The sequence below is a fragment of the Pelmatolapia mariae genome, linkage group LG10_11 (genome assembly GCF_036321145.2).
Source record: "Pelmatolapia mariae isolate MD_Pm_ZW linkage group LG10_11, Pm_UMD_F_2, whole genome shotgun sequence".
In the NCBI taxonomy this organism is placed as follows: domain Eukaryota; kingdom Metazoa; phylum Chordata; class Actinopteri; order Cichliformes; family Cichlidae; genus Pelmatolapia; species Pelmatolapia mariae.
Window position 1 is genome coordinate 51,669,732 of NC_086236.1, and position 20,471 is coordinate 51,690,202.

Genomic DNA, 20,471 nt, shown 5'->3' on the forward strand with positions numbered 1-20,471 from the left:
GTTTCTTGAAGTATCTTGTATCTCTTTAGAAGTATTTGACCTCTTGAAGTTGTTTTCGTTTGTGGCCATGGTGAAAAACGTCTTTTAAACTTCTCTCTCATGTCATTTATCCATAAAGCCCAAGATTGTTCACGTTGGTCCAACAGTGTGGGGCTTTTACAGATTAAATTAAGGTATGTTTTTTCAGGCACTAATTCAATAAAATAGCCTTGGGCTAGAGCGGTTAATCCCCCCATTGGTAGGCAAGACTAGAAGTCAGCCGAGAAAGGAAAACAAATCTCACACTTTACAACCAGGAAATACCCTTCACCTAACCAAGGCTAGCAGCTCCATTGATGGGTGCCAGTTGGGAAAGCACCTTTCCTCTTTGCCAGTTTGCGGAAGTAGCAGCCAACAGAGCTGTAGTCATCCATCTATGGACCCTGTTCTGCATGTCAGCAGCTCTGAAAGACGATGCAAACCGGGCATGGAGCACGTGTTTGTGCAGCCTTAAACAGACTAAGAATAGTCTTCGTGTGCTTCTATATATACACAACTCTTGGCCTTGGCTAAGGGCGTGGCACACTCAGATGCTTGTGTGCCCAGCACAGCTGAGATCCATCCGTCAGTAGATATCCTTCATTTTTCCAAGACCATCTTTGGATGACTCAGTCCTGGGCTTTAGTTTCATTCCAAGCAGATGTCTCAAGTGGATTAAGGATGAGACGTTTCAAAGAGTAGTGGAGTGTGCAAATAAAGTGTAGGAAGAAATATTAAGCAGCAGGAAGAAATTCAAAGAGCAGTTAGACTGGACAGAGGCCAAGAAAACCTTTGAGAACATGCAGGTGATGGCTTCTTTGATGAACTGTAGACAACATTTACTCAGTGCAGTCGTCATCAGAGAATTTAGGCTCACAGCAAAAATCCCCTGCATAATAACAACAAAAACACTGCTCTCTTCCTAGAAACCTCATAAAAAATATTACATTAGTCTTTTTCCTGCCATTCTAACTGGAATAAGTCATTCTTCCAAGTCCTGCACCTCAGCTCTTTATCTTTATAAGCCTGCTCTACCTTTTGACCTTTTCCCGTACTGTCATCGCTACAGACTCTAGTTTTCCACATTGAATCTTCTGCTCTGTTTAAGTGATGTTATTTTAGGGTGATAATACTGTCTGCAGATCTTTGGGTACATGACAGCAGTTTTAGACATTTATGGGCATCACAGCACAGCTTTAACAGGTCTTTATAGAATGTCTTGATCCATACTTGCTCTTATCCCAGAGTGTCTTTTTACCTCATTCCAAAACAGTGACACAGTTTTTTGACTGCTTAAGTATATGCCATCTTATAAAGGAGGAGTTCTTGTAGTACAGTGCTGCAGTGGTTAGCACAGGCACCTCATACCAAGAAGGTTCCCTGTTTGAATCACCTGGTAGGCTGGGGCCTTTCTCTGTTGTGTTTGCGTGAAGTTTTTTCTCTGGTCCAATAACATGATGATTGGGTAATTCCAAACCAGTTACAAGTTAGAGTGTTTCTGTCACAGGAAAATTAAAATTATGCTGCTTCTGTCCAGACACAATTTACTTTTGTGTTTGGACAGAAGTTTTGTATTTGTGCTGGGTAGACAACCCACTCTATAGATATAGCATATAACTCCCAATAAATAAATTCTTCATGTTTGAAAATTTTTAGCATATAGTAGCTAATCTCAGTTAAGACTTGATTAATGAAAGTCAGCTTATTTGTTGTCTTACTGATTCATTCATTTGGATGTTGATTGATTATTTCAGAGATACTTTGTTAGCTTGTACAAAGAGGAGAACTCCACATATCTCATATTTATATGTTCAGACTATTTATGTTTAAGATTGAAGGCCTTATGAAACAGATGGATTCAGATGGATTTTTTGAGTGTTGCTGCTCCATATTGAGTCACATACACTGAGAAATATATTGCTTTTTAAGCGACTTCACCACCACTGTATATTAGATTTATATTAATCTTCTTAAATCTTGAAAATGAGTTCAAGAGTCTTTCTTTGTCAGCACATTCCTTTAATGTTGTGTTAGATATAAGATTTACTATACATGTCTGACACTCACAAACATACAGATATATATTTCTGCTGCTCATTCAACCTATACATAGCTGTACAAGAGCTTTTGCTGTGGCCTGCCTGGCCATGGATGACTTCCATTTTTCTGTTATTCTAAAGAGATGACAGAATAAATGAGACGTAATAGGATAAATAGACTGCTATGTGAGTGTGTACATGTGTGGTTCTTCAGGACCAGTTTGATATGGAATGGAGGCTTGCCTGCTGCCACTGGTAACTCGCTTCACTCTGCAGGAATGATGGGAGCAGATGGAGGTGGAAGGCTATGTGGTAGTGGTAGCACTAGCTAATTATTAAAATGGCTGTTATTATGGGATTATGTGTGTCCTTGAGTGGATGTAGGGGTAGAGAGAGGCAGGCATCCATCCAAACAGTCAAGAATGCAGGCCCCCACAAGCTAGACATATCTCTGTTTTTTCTTTTAACCAAAAGTTCACATTTTGTGACACTGACTTATTTGCTTTCATGCCAAGAGTTAGATGAAAAGATTGCTGCCACTGTAAGGCCAGCAGCTTTACTGTTTAGCATAGCTTAGCAAAACCAAAGCACGTCTCTGTCCAGAGGTAGCACAATCAACTCACACCACTCCAACACCTTACATGGTAATCCGTACCAACGTGTAAATTTGGTGTTTTAATCTGTTTCCACCTTTTCTGCTTGAGCTAAGCTAACCAGCCTCTGACTATAGCTCCATATTTGTCTTGATAACAAACATCAGAGTGGCTTAGACTACTTTGTTCTTCTTCGCTTATCTCCTTTCACTTATTTAATCATTAGTTATTATTAATCTCTGGCTCTCTTCCACAGTACATCTTTTGTCCTGTCTCAGTCCCCTCACCCCCAAACTGGTTATGGCAGACGGCTGAGCCTGGTTCGGCTGGAGGTTTCTTCCTGTTAAAAGGGAGTTTCTCCTTCCCACTGTCTCCAAGTGCATGATGATAGGGGGCTGTCTGATATGTGGACTTTATTGCTAATACTGTATCCCACAATACAAAGCATCTTGAAGCAACTGTTGTTGTGATTTGAATGCTTTATAAATAATACTGAATTTAACTAAAATTATATTGATTGTTTCACCTTATGAGAAGTGCTGAATCTAGCCATTTTGGTGGGCAGCTAAAAACCCTAGGTGGGCATTGTGAGTGGAAAAAAAAGACCAGAGGTTAGAGCAGCCAACTAGTATGGTGCAGGTTTCCTGTAGCATCCCTGAGATGAGTGCTTTTTGTATATAATCCACGACACAAATAAGGATTGTAAAACAACCTACTAATATTAAGAACCCTATTATTAAGAACTGGAAGCCAAGACTTTTTCGAGTGTTTTTTTGCAATGTTTGAAAACTGTTCCAACATCTCCCTCTGTATATCTGTATGTCTCTGAGCTTCCGTACAGCAAAATCATTGAAGCAACACGATTGTAAACTCATGTCTTCACCACGGCGCAGCGTACCAGTTTACAAAAATCGAGAGGTGCATGATTGGCGAAGCACAAAGATTGTGGCGCGCAACACAGAATGTGATGCCAAATTCGGCACATGACACGGCGAGCATAATGGCTCCATTATTTATGTGTTGCAGCTGTATGTTGCTTTCTTTGGACTGAAGGACAGCAGTCACTGCAGGAATTAGAATGTACTTTTATTCTTTATATGTTAGATTTAGTTGGCCTGGTGGTGTGCTGGTTAGCACTGACATCTCACAGCAGTGCTGGTTTTAATCGAAACTGGAGTCTTTCTGTGTGGCGTTTGCATTTTGTCTATGTACTCCAGCTTCTTCTCACAGTCCCAAGACTTCCCCCAGTTAAGTGGTGATTCTAAAATGGCTGTAGGTGTGAGCGACTGTTATGATAGCTTGGCGACCAGTCGAGTGTGTAGCCTGCCCTTACCCTAGAACAGATGGGATAGGCTCCAGCACCCTCTGTGACCCTGAATTAAATAAGTGTTTAAGATAATGGATGGATTGCGAGGAAGTGTTGAGCCCACTCCTCCTAATAACTAGAACTGGACTAGTTTATGAGCATGCTCTGTAGCTATCTTGCTATTATTTTTTAAGCAGCACATGTGTGAGCTGTGTAAACTATTGTGAGACCCGGCAATAAAATATCTGTATCTGGACAGTTCTTATTGCTTTCTCACACAGAGAACATGCGAACAAAGCAGCTTGAGCTTGCAGGGAGAGAGTTTCAGAAACAGATACACAGCATGAAGGAAAGTAAACATTTTCTCCAGTAGTCTGATTTTTTTTTTCTCTGCTTCACCCTGTTATCTCCCCTGATTGTGTCTGTCTGTCTGTTTCTGGGTCTGACTCATGCTGAAATGAGAGTGTGATGTCATCCTGAACAATATGCTGTTTGTGCGAGTCCTGGGTGGGCTATCAGACTTCAGCGCTTGGGTGTCTTCTGGCTCAGACAGGTAGAAGACGTGCAGTGTTAATGTTCAGTTTTGTTTCACCTCTTATTCAAAGTTTAATGTTGTATGTGACACGTATATTAAACTCAACTAGGCACAAGAAGTCATTTGAATATAGATCTATATTATTATCTTGAAGTTGAAGTCTTTAGTGTGGAAACGAGTGAAATAGGAGCTCCTGTGTCTCACAAGCACAGACTGTAAAGCCATACACGAGGATTAATCCCCTCTGAGAGAAGAGGGCCTGTGCAGCACAAAGGACAGCTTAGCCAATCAGCAGCAGATAATCTGGGACAGAAAGACAACTCATGTCAACAGTTCAGCACAGTGTCAACGGGGTCAGAACACTTGAAAATCACTCACGACTTCTTCTCTTTCACCTTAAAAAGCAGGGGTTTGGTTTTTTTGCAGTTTCTAAATGAACTGAGTGACACAAAAACTGCTCCCTCGGATATCAGGGATATCAGAACTCTTGTGGGACCACATGAAAATGTTTTGCTTGTTTTGGTTACAGTTGAACTTGGCCACCACTGCCAGGAAATGACTTGTCAACTTCAAATAAATATTGTCTTAAATAAGCTTTTTGAGCTGTTCTTGGACATGGTGACTATTGACCCTGCCATGGAAAGGTGGCTTCTCCCTTCTCCAAGCCGCATTGATCGTAGTGCCACCCTTTAATTATCCATTTCCATAAGTAAAGGTCGTCTGTCCCAGCGAGGCATGACTGCACTGTGGAGCAGTTCCCCCAAATTTGGTCATCACAAATGAAGTCAGTGTTTATAGAGTGCAGCACGTGTAGATTTAGCTAGAAATTGGTTTTTGTATTACTAGACACTGCATGTGACAGGTGCACCATGCTGGAGGATGAAAGACCTGAATTTGTGCTTCAGGCTGTGTTCTGAATACACTTGTTATCACAGGATATTATTATTACTAATGTCTTAAATTTTAGTTCTCTTCACCCGTCATTATCTATCATCTGAAGCAGGTTGTAGATCAAGCCAGAATGGTGGTGGGTGTAACTCAGGCTTAAGTAAGCAAAACTAGATAGCTATCGTTTGCTGGACCACGAGATACCAAAAAACAAACCATTAATGATAAAACGGTTTCTCACTGTCGCCATCTTGGTATTGAAATAGACTTCACAAATGGGGGAAACAAGACCATGAAAACAAGGACATTGCAAGCTGAAAAGTCGTTACCCAATAAGCAATTTTTTTTATCTTATTTTGTATCGAAACACATTTTGTGATGTTTGTTCTTAAAAAGTACTACTTTACTCATTTACTTGATCATTTACAAAATGAACTTCATGACCTGAAAACTTGCAACTAAGCTCATGAATTCTCCTGAAGAGTGTTTACAGAGGTTTTCCTACCAATTAATTTTTGTGTGTGCACACACGAAAATCAGCTTTGTTACGGACATGAGAGCAACTGTAATTTGTTTCCTCCATCCCTGACCATGTCAGATTTCAGGTGAAATATGCCCCGATGCATCAAAGCAGACTTTGTGGGCACTCTGTCACTCTAGTGAGGAATTTTGGTTCACCTAACACACAACAGTGTCACCCTCGCTCCCCGTCTCTTAAACACACACTTGCTTTTATCACTTCACTCAAAGGTCAAAGGTCAATCCTTCATTTCCTCAGCCTGAAGGGTCCCTTTGACTGTTTAGTTGCTGTACATTTAGAAAACAGTTTTTTATAGCTCACACAGTCACACGTTTACATTCGTAGTTTCATTTGTCTCTACCATCAGTTGTTATCTTTCATTCTAGATGATGGAAAAGTGGAAATTTTTAATTGGATTCACTTTACAATCTTTAGTTAAAAAACCCCCAAAACTACTGCATAGTTTGACAAAGAGTAGGGTAAAAAAAATAGGCAATATCTCTGGTTCTGCAGTATCAGTTTAGGAGTGCTATTTTGCATAGCTTCAGTCTTCCTAGGATTTTTACGTTCTTCTCTCATGTGTTGCCCTTTCCTCTCCTTCCTGTGATTTTACAGGCTCTGCTGAAAGACCCTCTCTACATTGGACTGAGACATAAGAGAGTGCGAGGCCAGGCCTACGATGACCTGCTGGATGAATTTATGAAGGCTGTATCAGACAGGTATGGTCATATTTACCTTCAATTTATCATTTACCCACTTCCTCTTTGTGGCCTGCTATCGCCATTTCAGCGCGCTGCGCTCTTAAAGGGAAAATGTTAAGCAGTTTAGCATGGTCAGTGCATGCTTTACCATGCAGCCAAATTTCGTGGGATTCAGGGGTCTGGAATTTGAGTCACATTGATTCACCTTCTTTGAACTTTTCTGAAGTTTAGGTTGCTAAGAAATATTCATCAAACCTCTTGCTTACTGGCTGAATGGCAGCATTGGCTTATTGAAAAGTGATCAGAGAGTCAGTGAAGCTTTTGATTTTATTGGCATGTTTCTTTCAGACAGATGACTGAAACCAGCTAACTGGCTATTGAGTAGGCAGCAACTATTCTGGACCTGTCCACAAACATTTGTTTCTTATTAATAAATCAAGATCGAGCTCTTTTCTTTTCTTTCGAGGATAAAAGGAAAGCTTTGTTGTTTGTCATAAACTGGTTTATACTAAATGGTTGGAGAATGTGACAAAGGATGTGAGAGACGCTCATACAACTGGTGGAGACCTCTGGTTTGTGGAGGAATGTGCCTTTTCTGTGTGTTTACCCCAGTAATCCAGTGCAGGGAAAGTATCTGGTCGTGTTATTCCCAATCAAAGAGAATTTGTAATTGAGATCGGTGATGTCATGTTGACATGCAAAACCTTATTAGTGGTTAGCTTTGGCTTCTTTCACTTGGAGCCACAGTAAGGCACTGAACTATTTAGTGTCTTGTATGGTCACTTACTTGATTTGTATTATCAGAGCTAAACTTTATTGCTCTTTTCTGACCTAAAATTATTGTGGACGTGCTATTGCTTCTTGTTGGGACTGGTACCTCCTGTGTTTACTGGAGTCTCAGACATGTCTGTGTACCATGGAGCCATTACAACCCCCCCCCCCCCCCCCCCCCCCCCCCCACACACACACACACACACAAACGGCTGGTAGAGCCTCATCCTAACCCAGGGAGGCTGGAGTCCAGAGGGAGAAGTCTGGGTCTGGGCCCCCTCCAGCTGGCAACAGCAAGCCACGACTCTAATAACCGGGTAGCTTCCCAACTACAGGGAACAGCAATGCTTTTTCCCCAAAGGAGCCAGATTGGCGGAAAATGAATAATTATGGGCTCAGAGATTCAATGAATGATTACAGCTCTGGAGTCTTTTAAGTAATATTCATGTTTAGTTTTCTAAGAAACTAAACGTGAACTAAAATACTCCAGATTGACTCATCATCAATAAGGAAAAGTCTTTTTAATCCGCTGTTTCAAGAATACTTCTTAGTTCGAAGGCAAATGGTTGGTGATGCAACCCGCTGTTTGATTTCAGGCCAGCCTCCCAACTCCACAAAAGAATCAGGTTCAGTGGTGCTTTTGTCTGCTAGCAGAAATGAAAGTAATTATCTCATAATCTCATTGCTCCTGCACACACCCACAGCACAGGGTAAGCCACAGCTCTGCCGAGGTTCGGAAACTTTGAACTTCACATTTCTGCTCAGCATTTTGATATTTTGCTTCAAACTTAGAGATCCACTTTCATTGCATTGCAACCTTCATTGCAGCTCTACAGGTTTTTTCCTTAAAAAGCTGGAAAATGGTTTAAACTTTTTTAGACTGAAGTAAAAAAAGAATACCATTTAAAAAATGGCCATAAAAAGCCAAAAACATAGGCTACCAGATTTAAATTTCTCTGCTTTCTACTTTAAGGTCAGCTCCTTTTGAACTACTGTGGTTATTCAGGTACTGCTGTTACTTTTAGATGCCTACCTGCATACTCTGGTGTACCCTGGATTTCTTCCACTGTGTCAAAACAGTGACCCCTCAATTTAAATATTAGTCCCACAGAGCCAAGTTTGGGGCAGACATCTTTTCTGTTGGATTCGTTAAGAATTATCTCAACTTTTCAAGTGCATGCAGATACACAACACATTTTTAGGTTGTTCTGTCTGTGGGCCATAGCCGCGTCCCATCACCGGTGGTGACCACCAGCACGAAGGCCACGTGGGGTTGACACAAAAGAGTATCTTTGCCTTTTTTGCAAGTTTGTGGTCCATTGTGAAATCACAGTTGTCCACAGTGGCGGTCTGATTGAGACTAGAGGAAGTTATCCAAACCCAGAGAGGTCACAATAAAGTGTTCATTACTTTAAAAGATAGATTTGGGCAAAAAAATAAAAAATAAATAAAAATCAGATGAAGCCAGTGAGAAAAACAAGTAAATGGAAATTGTTTGATTTAGATGCCATCTGTGCCATTTTAGTATTAGACACAGGAATTCAAAAAGGAAAGGCCTAAAGTAAGCTGTATTCAAGAATTCAGTCCTGTACTGGACCAACACACTGAGATGATAATGAATTATATTAAATAATGTATAATTAATATAACAGATAGCCGACTGAAATACTCCACATCTGCTTTGTGTTGTCACTGACGCTGTTCTGTTCTTGCTGCCGCTGTCCTTACCTGATGTTTTTCACATATGCTTAGAGTGAGAGGAGATCCCAGAACAGAGCCATATAGCCAAGCATAAATTATTGCAAATGGGAAAAACAATTTTCCTTTGATTATTGTCGCCCTAACTGAAACAATTAGATAAAAGTCAGTGTATGGAAAGTAAAAACAGACTAATAACCAGAAGGCGTGGATCGTAGGAGGGGGAGAAAGACAATGGATAGGCCAAAAGTATTTGAGCTCGATTTGGAGACCTGCAAGGTATGCCCAAAATAGTTTTAGGGCCCTACCTGGAGACTCCTACATGAAGAAACCATGCAGAGAGCTGAAAGAGGAGGAACCAAAAACACCCTAGGTGAATAAATTTCATTAAAAGACCCTTGGAGGCCAAAGTACTCTCTGACATACTGTATAGTGTTGTTCATTTCATAGGAAGGGCTGTGCTGTATTTTACAGAAATAGACTTAAGGGCATTTCATGGATAATTCTGACTAGCATGCAAAAACTATAGGAGTGCAATCAAATGTATTAAAATTTTTGAAATGAGAGACTAAGGAACAGCCAGACAGACTGATGGACGTATATATGGATAAAAGGACCAACAGAGGAAAAGAGAAAGAATGCAGAATGTGCCTTTTTTTTTTAATGGCGGCTCAGGGATTTGAGGAAATAATGTGTGCTGAGAGATGCTTGCTCTCTGGAGAGTGAGAGGGGGCTGGGAATTTATTAAGGCCTCAGCCACAAACCCCTGTAGGGACGGAGGGAGCAGACAGCCGTGTGTGTGTACACAAACACACGTGTATGCACACTGGTTCGACAGCTGTGTTTGGACAGAGCACCGTTGTCCGTGACCTTCTTTGCTGAGGTCCACCTTGGCTATTGCAGCCATCATGAATGCACCAAAAGAAGTTCATATCTTCTCCTCTGATTTCAGTCTCCACCTCCTCGACGAGTGCAAGCATAAATGACTTCCACCTACTTCCTCTTAGTGGAGAGTCAAGTTTCATTAAGTCTCAGATGAAGCCAGATCACATTTCCTGTGGGAGCTGGGTCACTCGTTAACTCCTCAGAAATACAGACATAACACCAAACGTCTGAGTGATTCGCCACATGGGAATGCGTCTGTCGGCTCTTGTCTCTTTTTTTATATACTGTCAAACATTAATATTATTGTCGTAAGCACTTACTCTCAATATATTAGACTGCTTTCGCAGTAAGTGCCAAGAGACTATAAAATCTGAAAACAATGAGTCTGAGAGTCTTTCCTTTTCTTTTTCTGACAACATTTTTGTCACAAATCACAGGGGAAAAAAAGGTTTTAAGTAAAAATAGGACCTATTTTTTTCTAATCCAGTAGCTCAGATTCCTGTCCCATGAAAGGAAAGCTTGGGCTGTAGGCTTTACTGCCTGTGTGGTTGTTTCCTGTTTTTACACATTTAAATTGACTAAAACACCTGCTTTCACATGATCATTTATATCGTAGAAGTGGAGGATGAATGATTGGCTTACACTAAAAGCTAGCACTAATATAGCAGAATCTTCAAATAAGCTTTGAAAACCTGTTTTCTCAGTCAGCATCAGAAACCTCTAAGAGCATAATCAAGTGTAATTTGTAATCATGTAAAATTTGAGGGCTGACGACTGTCCTTTGCTTAGTCTTACAGTTGAAAACAATGTACTGATTTAAATAAAACAGTAAAATTCATATGAAACTCTATAGCAGACTAAACAATGACTATGTGCCACAAGTTACTGTTAGCTACTGTTCTGGTTCATGGTGTTAAAGTCCATCTTTTGTATACAGTCTTTGGTTTCAGGCATAGGAGAATTGACACTTTTCACTGTCTTGTTTTACATTCTTAAACAGCTGTTTGATTTTTCCTGCCCTCTGTCCCATTTTGAGGGCTTTCCCACGAGGCCCTTTTTGGTACTCAGAAACTCTGTGAACAGACACCGCTGTTGACAAAGCAAGGCTCCAAGACCAAACGTGACCTTTCATCCCTATCCTGTGGCAGGCTTAATCCATCTCTATCTTTTTAATAACACGGAGGGGGAAAAAAGTCACTGTTTTATATAATGTAGATGAGCATCAAGTCTCAAAACCTCCCAGCAAGTCCTGTTCTTCATTTTGAATTGTAAGGTTCTTACACACTAAATTTCAGCATTTCAAAGCTGAACTTTAAAGCAATAGTAAATGCAAGAAACATATAAATTATTTTACAGTAAATTAGTAGGATTCATAATTATACTTCATACAAATAACTGTAAAACTAAATGACACTGAGATATTATCAACGTTACATTGACCCTTTTTTCTGTGTTGTTACCCAGGCACAGCCCTTTAAGTGTTTAAAAAAAGTACACATTAATTAAAACAACATGTGAGTTGCCCTCAAACACCAGCTTTTTCACTCCTTGTTCCCAGCATTTACTACTCTCCTGTTTCTTTTTACGGCTCTTTGTTCCAGTACTGATGCCCACTGACTGTTTCATTGATGGTGTTACTTAAGTTTAAAGTGGACTTGAATGACTGATTAATTTAATTGCTGCCAATCCATAACAACCGATGGCACAGGATCCACAGTGGAACCTTCTGTTTAAACATCTGCATTTTATTTTTGTACAATTACGGCTCATTCTGCGTTAGCACAGCCTGTGCACCTCTCCCCAGTTGTGCTCAGAGATTAATGCATTTTTCACAGCACAGTCAGGAGTATGGCGAGTGTTTTTTCATCTTTTGGGTGGGCCCGGGCTTGGTTAGGTTTCTGCCCTTGATACTTTAAAGCAGACATAAAAGCAAATCCTGCTTCTTTGTCCAGTTTTTTTCCTCTCTTTTTCAATTCAGTTGGAAAAGCAGTACATTGTCAGGTTTCAGCAGGTCATCAAGAAAAAAAACAGATTTTCACAAACGACCTCCAATGTGAGCTGTGTTTTAAGCAAAGCATACAAATATATGCTGTCAGAAACACTTCCCCTATCTTTATTGGAGCAGGAAGATGCTCTTTTCTTTCTGCCACAACCACAGAGAGTCAGTCTGTAGTTTATGGTCAGTGAATGCACATAAATATGCATGTGTTTCCAGCTTAGTCATTCTGAAATATCTCTCAAAAGACCTGTCTTGAATTCAGATCTTGAATCCAGATCTGTCAGCACTTTGACGGTTTTGCTGAGAATAGCTGCATTGAGTGAGCACTATTCTCCCCTCACAGAGGACTACGCTCCCTCTGCTCTACGTGAACTGGTGTGACCTCTCCGGCAGAGAGTTACACCAAACCGTACCAGAGGGCGCTGTGCTGGCGATTGGGCAAGGCCACATCTATCCTCGCCCGTCGCCTGTCTCCTTTTTCCTGAAGCCCAAACACAATGAAAAGTTTATAGCTCCCTTCTTGGCCTCATTATCCCTCCTCTTTGCACAGGCTCTCAGTGCTTTAATGCTGCTCACTGCTTTATAGAAAACACATTTCTCTCTTCAGCACTGCTGCAGTCTTGGCAGTAAGTCAGCTACACTGTCAGTCTCTGCACAAGACATTGGTGGCTGCAGCGAGGATTAACACTGACCAAGGAATGGCACTCTCTCACAAGGACATCAAGTTTTATTACAGCTGAACTCTGGTTGCTTCTCATGCGTTCTTTTACAGCCTCGCTTCCGCTCAGCTCCATCCTCCTCCGTCCTCCAAATCTAAGCAGTTTAGCAGCCACTGGAACAAGTGGGAAACAGCTTTAGTGAGACGTCTGCGTAACAGCGCAGACAATCTCACACCTTTGTGGTCCGAGATGGGGGTTTCATGAAATGACTGAAAAGGGACAGAAAAAAGAAAGTGAGGAACTTGGATTTTAAAATGTCTGGCCTCTCTCTCTGCTCAGTTCACTGACAGGGCTGCAGGTGTTAGAAGAGACTCGCTCTGTTTGCTTGGCCTGTCCCCAATTTCCTCCATCACTCAGTTGCTGAAACATGAGCTCTGCTTTTCATACGGGTTTCGGACAACCTCACCCTTTCCTAATGTTCCTGTGGTCTTGAAACTGACTTAGTGCACAAACAGTTCTCTGCTGTTCTTGAATGGTCTTAGAGAGTCGCATAACTTAAAGGACTTTAATGCAGTAATCTCACACATCTTTTGTTAATGTGAGAGTTTCAAAGTCTACTGCAGGGTCTTACTTGTAACGTTACCTAGTGCAAGACTTTTCTTCAAAGAGAAAGCAGCATGTTTGGAGCTAGTGGACATTCATGGATAGCAGCTACTAGCTTCATGTGCTACTGCTTCACAATCATTACTATAGATTCCAGCTGTCTTCATTAAAACACCATTAAAAATAAAATAGAATGGCAAAGCTCTCAGCTTCATGTACTATATTTTATCTGCCTCTCTACCTGTGACTATACATCTTTATCTGTTTTAGTCTTCTTCCTCACAGAAGAACGGGACAAGCGAATGTCTGGGAGCAAATAAAAACACAGCTATTTACAGTGTGTGCTTAGGTAAGAGTGCCATCTCATTTAAAAATTCAAGAATCTGTGTTTAGGGAGGTGTGTGGTTTTTTGTTTTTTCACTTTTATGACATCCATTCATGCGATGTAACTCAAAGTTGGTGGGCTTGTTGCATTTGAGCCCAAGGAGTCTGAAGTTTTTTGGATGAGAGATGCTCTCTTTTTTTTTCTTTTTTTTTTTTCTTTTTTAAGAGAGTATAATTTGGTGTAAATTATTTAAAGACTGTATTTTACATAAAATGCTTAAAAAAGAAAGGAAAAAAACCATTGTGACAGCTGTTTCTTACAAAATTAGAGAAGTTCATGATTCTTGATTACAGAGCTATATCCTTGAAATTTCAGCATGGACAGACTTTTTAGCACTAGCTGGATCATCTAGAGCTGTCAATAAAGTTCACCTTTGAATGCAGCATCATTCACCCAGTTTACTAACTGATAAACACAGAGGAAACTCAGAATAAGAAATTAAACGTAATACTTCTTCTTCTTTTGGCTGCTCCCTTTAGGGGTCACCAAAGCGGCTTGTCCGCTGGTCAACAGCACCGGTGGTGTTCATTGTTAACCAGTGTATGGAAATCTTATTCTTCATGATCTGTATGTCTGCTTTAGTAAAGATTTTAGGGTGGATGCCCTTCCTGATGCAACCCTCCACATTGTTCCAGGCCTGGGCTCAATACTGCTGCAGGAGTACACTGGCTTGTAGCCCCCCATGGCTGGGTTAGGAGCTGATGCTTAATGGAAACCAAGAATTTAAAAACTAATTAAACTGGTACAAAAACCCTAGAAAACTAAAGAGGATCAGAACTCAAATAACATATAGCAATAATGAATTATAAGCAGAAATCAAAAATTAACATAAAAATAATCCAAAGTGTCAAAGACTGCAATAAGGGTAACACTTCAAAAAAAAAACCAAGCTCGAGTATGCTGATAACAAACACCAGGCCAAGCTTTCCTTCTCCTACATCTGCAAACCTTTTTCTGCTCTCCAAAAATCAGGAAATCCCTGAACCGGTTGAAAGACATGGAAACTTTCATTTGGCTGCTATATCTTGTTTACAGATGTGAAATGCTGGGCTGATGTTTGGTTGGTTGTTTAAAGTTTTTTGTAGGAGCTTATAAGCACCGGCTCCTGTGTTGATTGCATGTGATAGGTGGTCCGAGTCCAACACTGTTCGGTGTTCTTTTGCTCCGATCTCACCTTTTTTGTGACTTTTATTGGATGTTTGACCTCTCTCACTGAAGCTCATTGTGACCAGCTGTTGTACATTTTACAAAGCAGTGCTCTTCTGTAAGCTGAGACTTTGAATTCAATCAGTTATTAACTTTTTGCACCAAAAAGCCAGCAGTGCTGTTGCCGAGCATCTCCGTCTGGAGTGAAAAAAATGCTCTCTGTACACGTGTGGGCTGAATTTGAGATGTTAAGATAGCGACTCTCCTTCCCCTGCTCCTTTTCATCCTCTGTTTTGGCTCAGCCTGATGTAATGCGGCTCTTGTGTTCACAGGTATGGAATGGCCTGCCTGATTCAGTTTGAAGATTTTGCCAATGTGAACGCTTTCCGCCTATTGAGCAAGTACCGCAACAAGTACTGCACATTCAACGATGACATCCAAGGTAACTCGGCAGACAGTCATGCACACACGGATGGATAAACCAGTCGTCAGTACAGCTGATAAAAAGCTGAGGAAAAACACCAGATGTCAAAACCAAACTGCCCTTCAGCTCTTGTATTTTTTTAACTTTCCAAAAGTTTTCCCTGTGACTTTTTCATTAGCATCCTTAATAACCAGCCCTAAGAAGACTAAAAAACACTTAAGTTAATGACAGCTTGCCTGCTATGTAAAAAGTGGACAGCTTTTTTTTTTAGCTGTAGGTACATTTTTACTGCTGAAGGGAATGTTACTGCAGAGTCACAGTCTCTACTTTTACATCACTGAGGGCAGCTAATTGCACATGAAAAACAGTCAGACTTTATAAGGATAGTAAACTCCTACTTTAACTTCAGGTTTTATACTGAATACAGTAAAAAAATAAAGTCAATAGGAATAAAAACAAGCAGTAACAATAATCAGTCAGCACTGAAGTTCGCTCCTGGAATATCTGCTCACATTCTGCTCCACTTACAGCCTCTTTGGATTCTGTAAGGTGTTGTTAAACAAAGAATTCAGTTACATTTCGATTCAATTTTATCTTTTTTCTATAGTGCAGAATCACAACAGCAGTTGCCTCAAGGTGCTTTATAGTGTAAAGTAAAAACCCAGTATACAATACAATACACAATAATACAGAGAAAACCCCAACAATCAGATGGCCCTTTATGAGCAAGCACTTGTGACAGTGGGAAGGAAAAACTCCCTTTTAACAGGAAGAAACCACCAGCAGAACCATCTGCTGCTACCAGTTGGGGATGAGGAGAGAGGGACAGAACAAAAGACACGCTCGAAGCGACCCAGAGATTAATAATAACTAATAATTAAATGCAGAGTGATGTATAAATACAATGAGAGTGAAAAGAGGTTAGTAAAGTAGAACTAAGCCTCAGCCTAGGCCTATAGAAATGTGACTACGCTTGGGTTCAGGGTCGCCTGATCCAGTGCTAACTAGAAGCTTAGGCTTAAAAGCAAAGTTTTAAGCCTAAGCTGAAAAGTAGAGAGGGTGTCTGTGTCTCAAATCCAAACTGGGAGCTGGTTCCACAGAAGAGGGGCCTGAAAGCTGAAGCCTCTGCCTCCCATTCTACTTTCAAATACCCAAGAACCACAAGTAAGCCCGCAGTCTGGGAGAGGAGTGCTTTATGGGGTGATATGTTACTATGAGGTCTTTAAGATAAGCTAAGTCCTGATAAGAATGAGTCAGAAAATCTCAAAAATAGTTATTAGATTCTATTTAAAAATGTCTCTCAAAGCAGAGTTCTCCTGGCCTCTGAGCAGCAGACTCAGGTTAGCAGTCTACCCTCATACATGCCTCTGCTGACTTATGTTGAGAGTCTTGTCACTTGCTTGGCTTTGCACTCAAAATGATGCAGTGTCCCCAGAAAGTTAAATGCACACCTCACCTCTCAATATCTGGGCTCTATACCACTTTGGTGTCCTGCAATAGCTCATACTTTAGTTATCATTCAGCTAAGATTGGATGACACATGACGTGATCATGTGACAGGATCGCATACAAAGTCTCTTATCCTATGTGTCCTGCTTGGTTATGGAATCATGTTTCTATCACACGGAATGTAAAACTGGAAGAGTTGCAGTAAAAACCCCTGTGAAGCTGCATTATCTCCAAGCACTAAAGTTCCTCTGTCTTAATCTGCAGGTACTGCTGCAGTAGCAGTAGCAGGACTACTGGCCGCCCTTCGCATCACCAAAAGCAAAATGAGTGACCATACCATTGTGTTCCAAGGAGCAGGAGAGGTGGGTGCAAAATTCATTCTGAAGAAGAGACTTGGGCTGTTAATGCTGACAGAACATACCTAATTCTGCTGTAAAAAGAGAGCACCAGCACTCTGACTAGTGAACAGTACAGTGATTTCATTACCATTAATCAAGACTGTTCTCAATCCTCTTCACCACAGTTAGCAGCGCTGTCTAACAGAAAGAAGACATTATGGTTTAATATTCTTTTGTGAGGTTGATACGATTTTATGGCAGGATTAGTCATGTGAAACTAAATCTGCCAATCAGCTCCCACCATCCTACTGTTATCCTTTCTGTCTGCTCACAGGCAGCGATGGGGATTGCTGAACTGATCACCATGGCCATGGTGAAGGAGGGGCTCTCCAAAGAGGAGTGCATGAGAAAGATCTGGATGGTTGATTCTAAAGGTCTCATTGTTAAGGTACCTTACTTAACCTGCAAACATCTGTTATAAACATGCATATTTAACTCAGACCCATTTTTTTCTGTTCTCTGACGTTTCTACTAATAACTGAATACCTTTAATTTTCATTCATAGGGTCGGGAACACCTGACTCATGAGAAAGAGAGATTCGCACATGAGCACCCACAGATGAAGAAACTGGAGGATGTGGTGCGGGAACTGAAACCTACAGCTATCATAGGTAAAACATTGTATAATGTTATCTGTCACCAGTGCATTTATAGACTACAGTGAGAATGTGAGGTCATTTTGAATATGCTGAAAATGAAGACTAAAACGACTAAAAGTTGCCAAATGGAATAAACAGCACATTACTGGCTTTCTGTCCCAGGTGTGGCAGCTGTTGCTGGAGCCTTCTCTGAGCAGATCATCAGGGACATGACCTCGTTCAATGAACGCCCCATCATCTTTGCCCTCAGCAACCCGACCAGCAAAGCTGAATGTACTGCTGAACAGTGCTATACATTCACAGAGGTGCTGAAGACTGGGCATCCCAATGCGTGTCCAATTTGAAGGATTTTTTTGATCATCCCTAATAAAAACAAGCATTGTAAATACTTTATAAATACTTTTCTGTGATGCAGGGGCGTGGCATTTTTGCCAGTGGTAGTCCATTTGATCCCGTGACACTGCCTGATGGGAGGACCTTCTACCCTGGTCAGGGAAACAATGCCTACATCTTCCCTGGTGTGGGCTTGGGCGTCACTGCCTGCTCATTACCGCACATTACTGAGGAAATATTCCTCACTGCAGCAGAGGTAAAACATTCACTTACACAGTCTATAGTCTATATGCATCCTTTTCAATTTGTTGTGCTCTCTGTTAGTACCTGCTCTTTCTTTGCTTTGAAACAGGCTCTTGCTCAGCTGGTGACTGAGGAGGACCTGGCAGAGGGAAGACTGTATCCTCCTCTCAGCACCATCAGGGATGTCTCTTTCAAACTGGCAGTCAAGGTGAGCTCAGCAGATGCACACAGTGCAGGAGATACATCTTGTCATATCTGGGTCCAGTTATATGAAACAATGAAAACCTGTGTGTTACAGATCATGGAGTTTGCCTACAAGCACAACATGGCCACACTTCGCCCTGAACCGTCCGACAAAGGAGCCTATATACGCTCACTGTCCTACAGCTCTGACTATGATGACTTTGTTGTTGACTCGTACCGCTGGCCTGAGGACAGCATGACTGTGCAGTCATGCAAACTTTAATGCACTGGACATAGAGACCAGGCAAACCCTGGGAAGGCATGGTGACTACTGATGTGCACTGTCATCATCAAGATGTGATGTTGGAATATGAGAGAAGCTCTGTTTAGAATTTTCTTATTGATATGCATTACTGTGAAATAAGTGACGACAACACATAAATATTGAAAAGCACTGGAATGTTTTAAAAAAGTACTGGAAGACAAAGCAGTCATGAAGTGTTGTACCAAAGGCATCTTTTCACAATTATCTGAGGAAAGTCTGTAACATGATGTTGCATTATGACTGTACCAGTGGAAATCAAAAAATTCTTTCTCAAATAAACATTGTTTGATTAATATTTTCCATGTTCAGTGATCACATTTGTACTGACAAAAGGGCAAAGATGGATAGAGACTTTGAATAAAACCTTCACTGAGTTTTGTAGAGAATCGCTGTGTAAAAGGTCCTGCCACTGAATGATATGGTGCTCTGCCTCCCTCTAGAGGCCACCTTATGTCATTGCAGTGGAACAGGGCGCTTATGCATATCTTGGTTTTTGAATCACCTTTCTCTGTGTATGTTTTTAATAATGTGATTTGAGCTGAAAACTCGTTTGGCGCATATTTGTAAATAGCAAATTCAAACAAAGAAATGCATTCACAAACTGTGTCACCCAGAAAAAAAGAGGCACACATGTATCAAAGAGAGCCAAATTCAATCCAAATATTTTATTGTCCAGCTGTGATTTGCTGTCCTTCTGGTGCCTTTTGAATTAAATTGAGGAGGATTTGACATGAATTAATTAATCAATCACTCGCCAGACAGTCAGTACCAGAGGCCTTGGTGAGCCCACTGCCCATCCCTGTCTGAAATCAATAAAGAAACAACCAGACCAGTCAGCATCCAGTGTTCAGCGTCTCACCCGGGGCAAAAATCTGAGAGACAATCTTTATTTTTTTTTTAAAAAAATCCCCTTACACTTTCACTGTTCCAGCCTCTATTTAAAATCCCCAAATCTGCCCTGGGCAACCACTGCTCTGACCTGAGGATCAATATGTCTCAATGTCAACACCATCCAGTTATTAGTTGTGGCTGTGCGAGCCCCAGGAGCTATAAAACTAACACATACTTGACTTTTGTAAGGCTGTGTTTGGTTTGTAGGCAAATAAAAGGATTAACATCGTCTTATTGCCACACAGTCTAACAGAGAGTTGTAGCACTCAAAAAGAATTCAGAGCTGAAAACAGAGAATTCCACAACATCAAAGAATAACAAAAAGTTTATCTTCCAAGGGGAGAAAAAACATTTTTGAAACCTTATTTTAGAACAAATGAAGTCGGTGATTCAAAATAACCGACCAAATGTTTTTTCTGAGGTTAAAAAGTGAAGAGTTGCTACTAGAAGGTGTTTGATAAAGCTACTTTAAAAGACTGTAAAAAGACACGGGAAGGATTTCAAGTTCCTCTTTCAAAATTAATTAAACCGGTCATTTCTTTAATTAAATTACCTTTTTATTGGTTAGATTTCCCCAAAAAACGTCTCTCTCCATGCCCTAAAAAGGCTTAGATTTACCCCTTTGTATGTGCAGGTCTGTCAATATGCAAATTAGTCCACAGGACAATCTCAGCCAACCCCTCTACTACTTCCCAAGACCTCTTTATCAAACAGCCACTAATGTGTCATTAAAGGCAAGTAAATCCTGTTCCTGATGCAGTTCAGAGGTGTAAATGTTCATCAGTGGTGCTGCTGACTGCTTATTTTACTCAAGATGTGTCTTCACAAACATAAAAGCACAATATGGAAATTTTAACATGGTTAAAATTTTTAAGGATAT

At 40.8% G+C, this 20,471-nt stretch overlaps 1 protein-coding gene across 1 annotated transcript in view; it reads left to right on the forward strand.

Annotated features, from left to right (window-relative positions):
* The window catches only part of me1 (malic enzyme 1, NADP(+)-dependent, cytosolic), an 84,817-nt gene extending 65,820 nt beyond the window's left edge, over positions 1-18,997 (forward strand). Inside the window, exons 6-14 of the mRNA XM_063487841.1 lie at positions 6,515-6,618; positions 15,079-15,188; positions 16,884-16,981; positions 17,292-17,405; positions 17,523-17,628; positions 17,779-17,921; positions 18,032-18,205; positions 18,302-18,400; positions 18,491-18,997. Of these exons, the coding sequence (XP_063343911.1) occupies positions 6,515-6,618; positions 15,079-15,188; positions 16,884-16,981; positions 17,292-17,405; positions 17,523-17,628; positions 17,779-17,921; positions 18,032-18,205; positions 18,302-18,400; positions 18,491-18,658 (1,116 nt within the window). The 3' untranslated portion in view covers positions 18,659-18,997. The remainder of the gene's footprint in view (positions 1-6,514; positions 6,619-15,078; positions 15,189-16,883; positions 16,982-17,291; positions 17,406-17,522; positions 17,629-17,778; positions 17,922-18,031; positions 18,206-18,301; positions 18,401-18,490) is intronic.
* Positions 18,998-20,471: the final 1,474 nt, after the last annotated feature.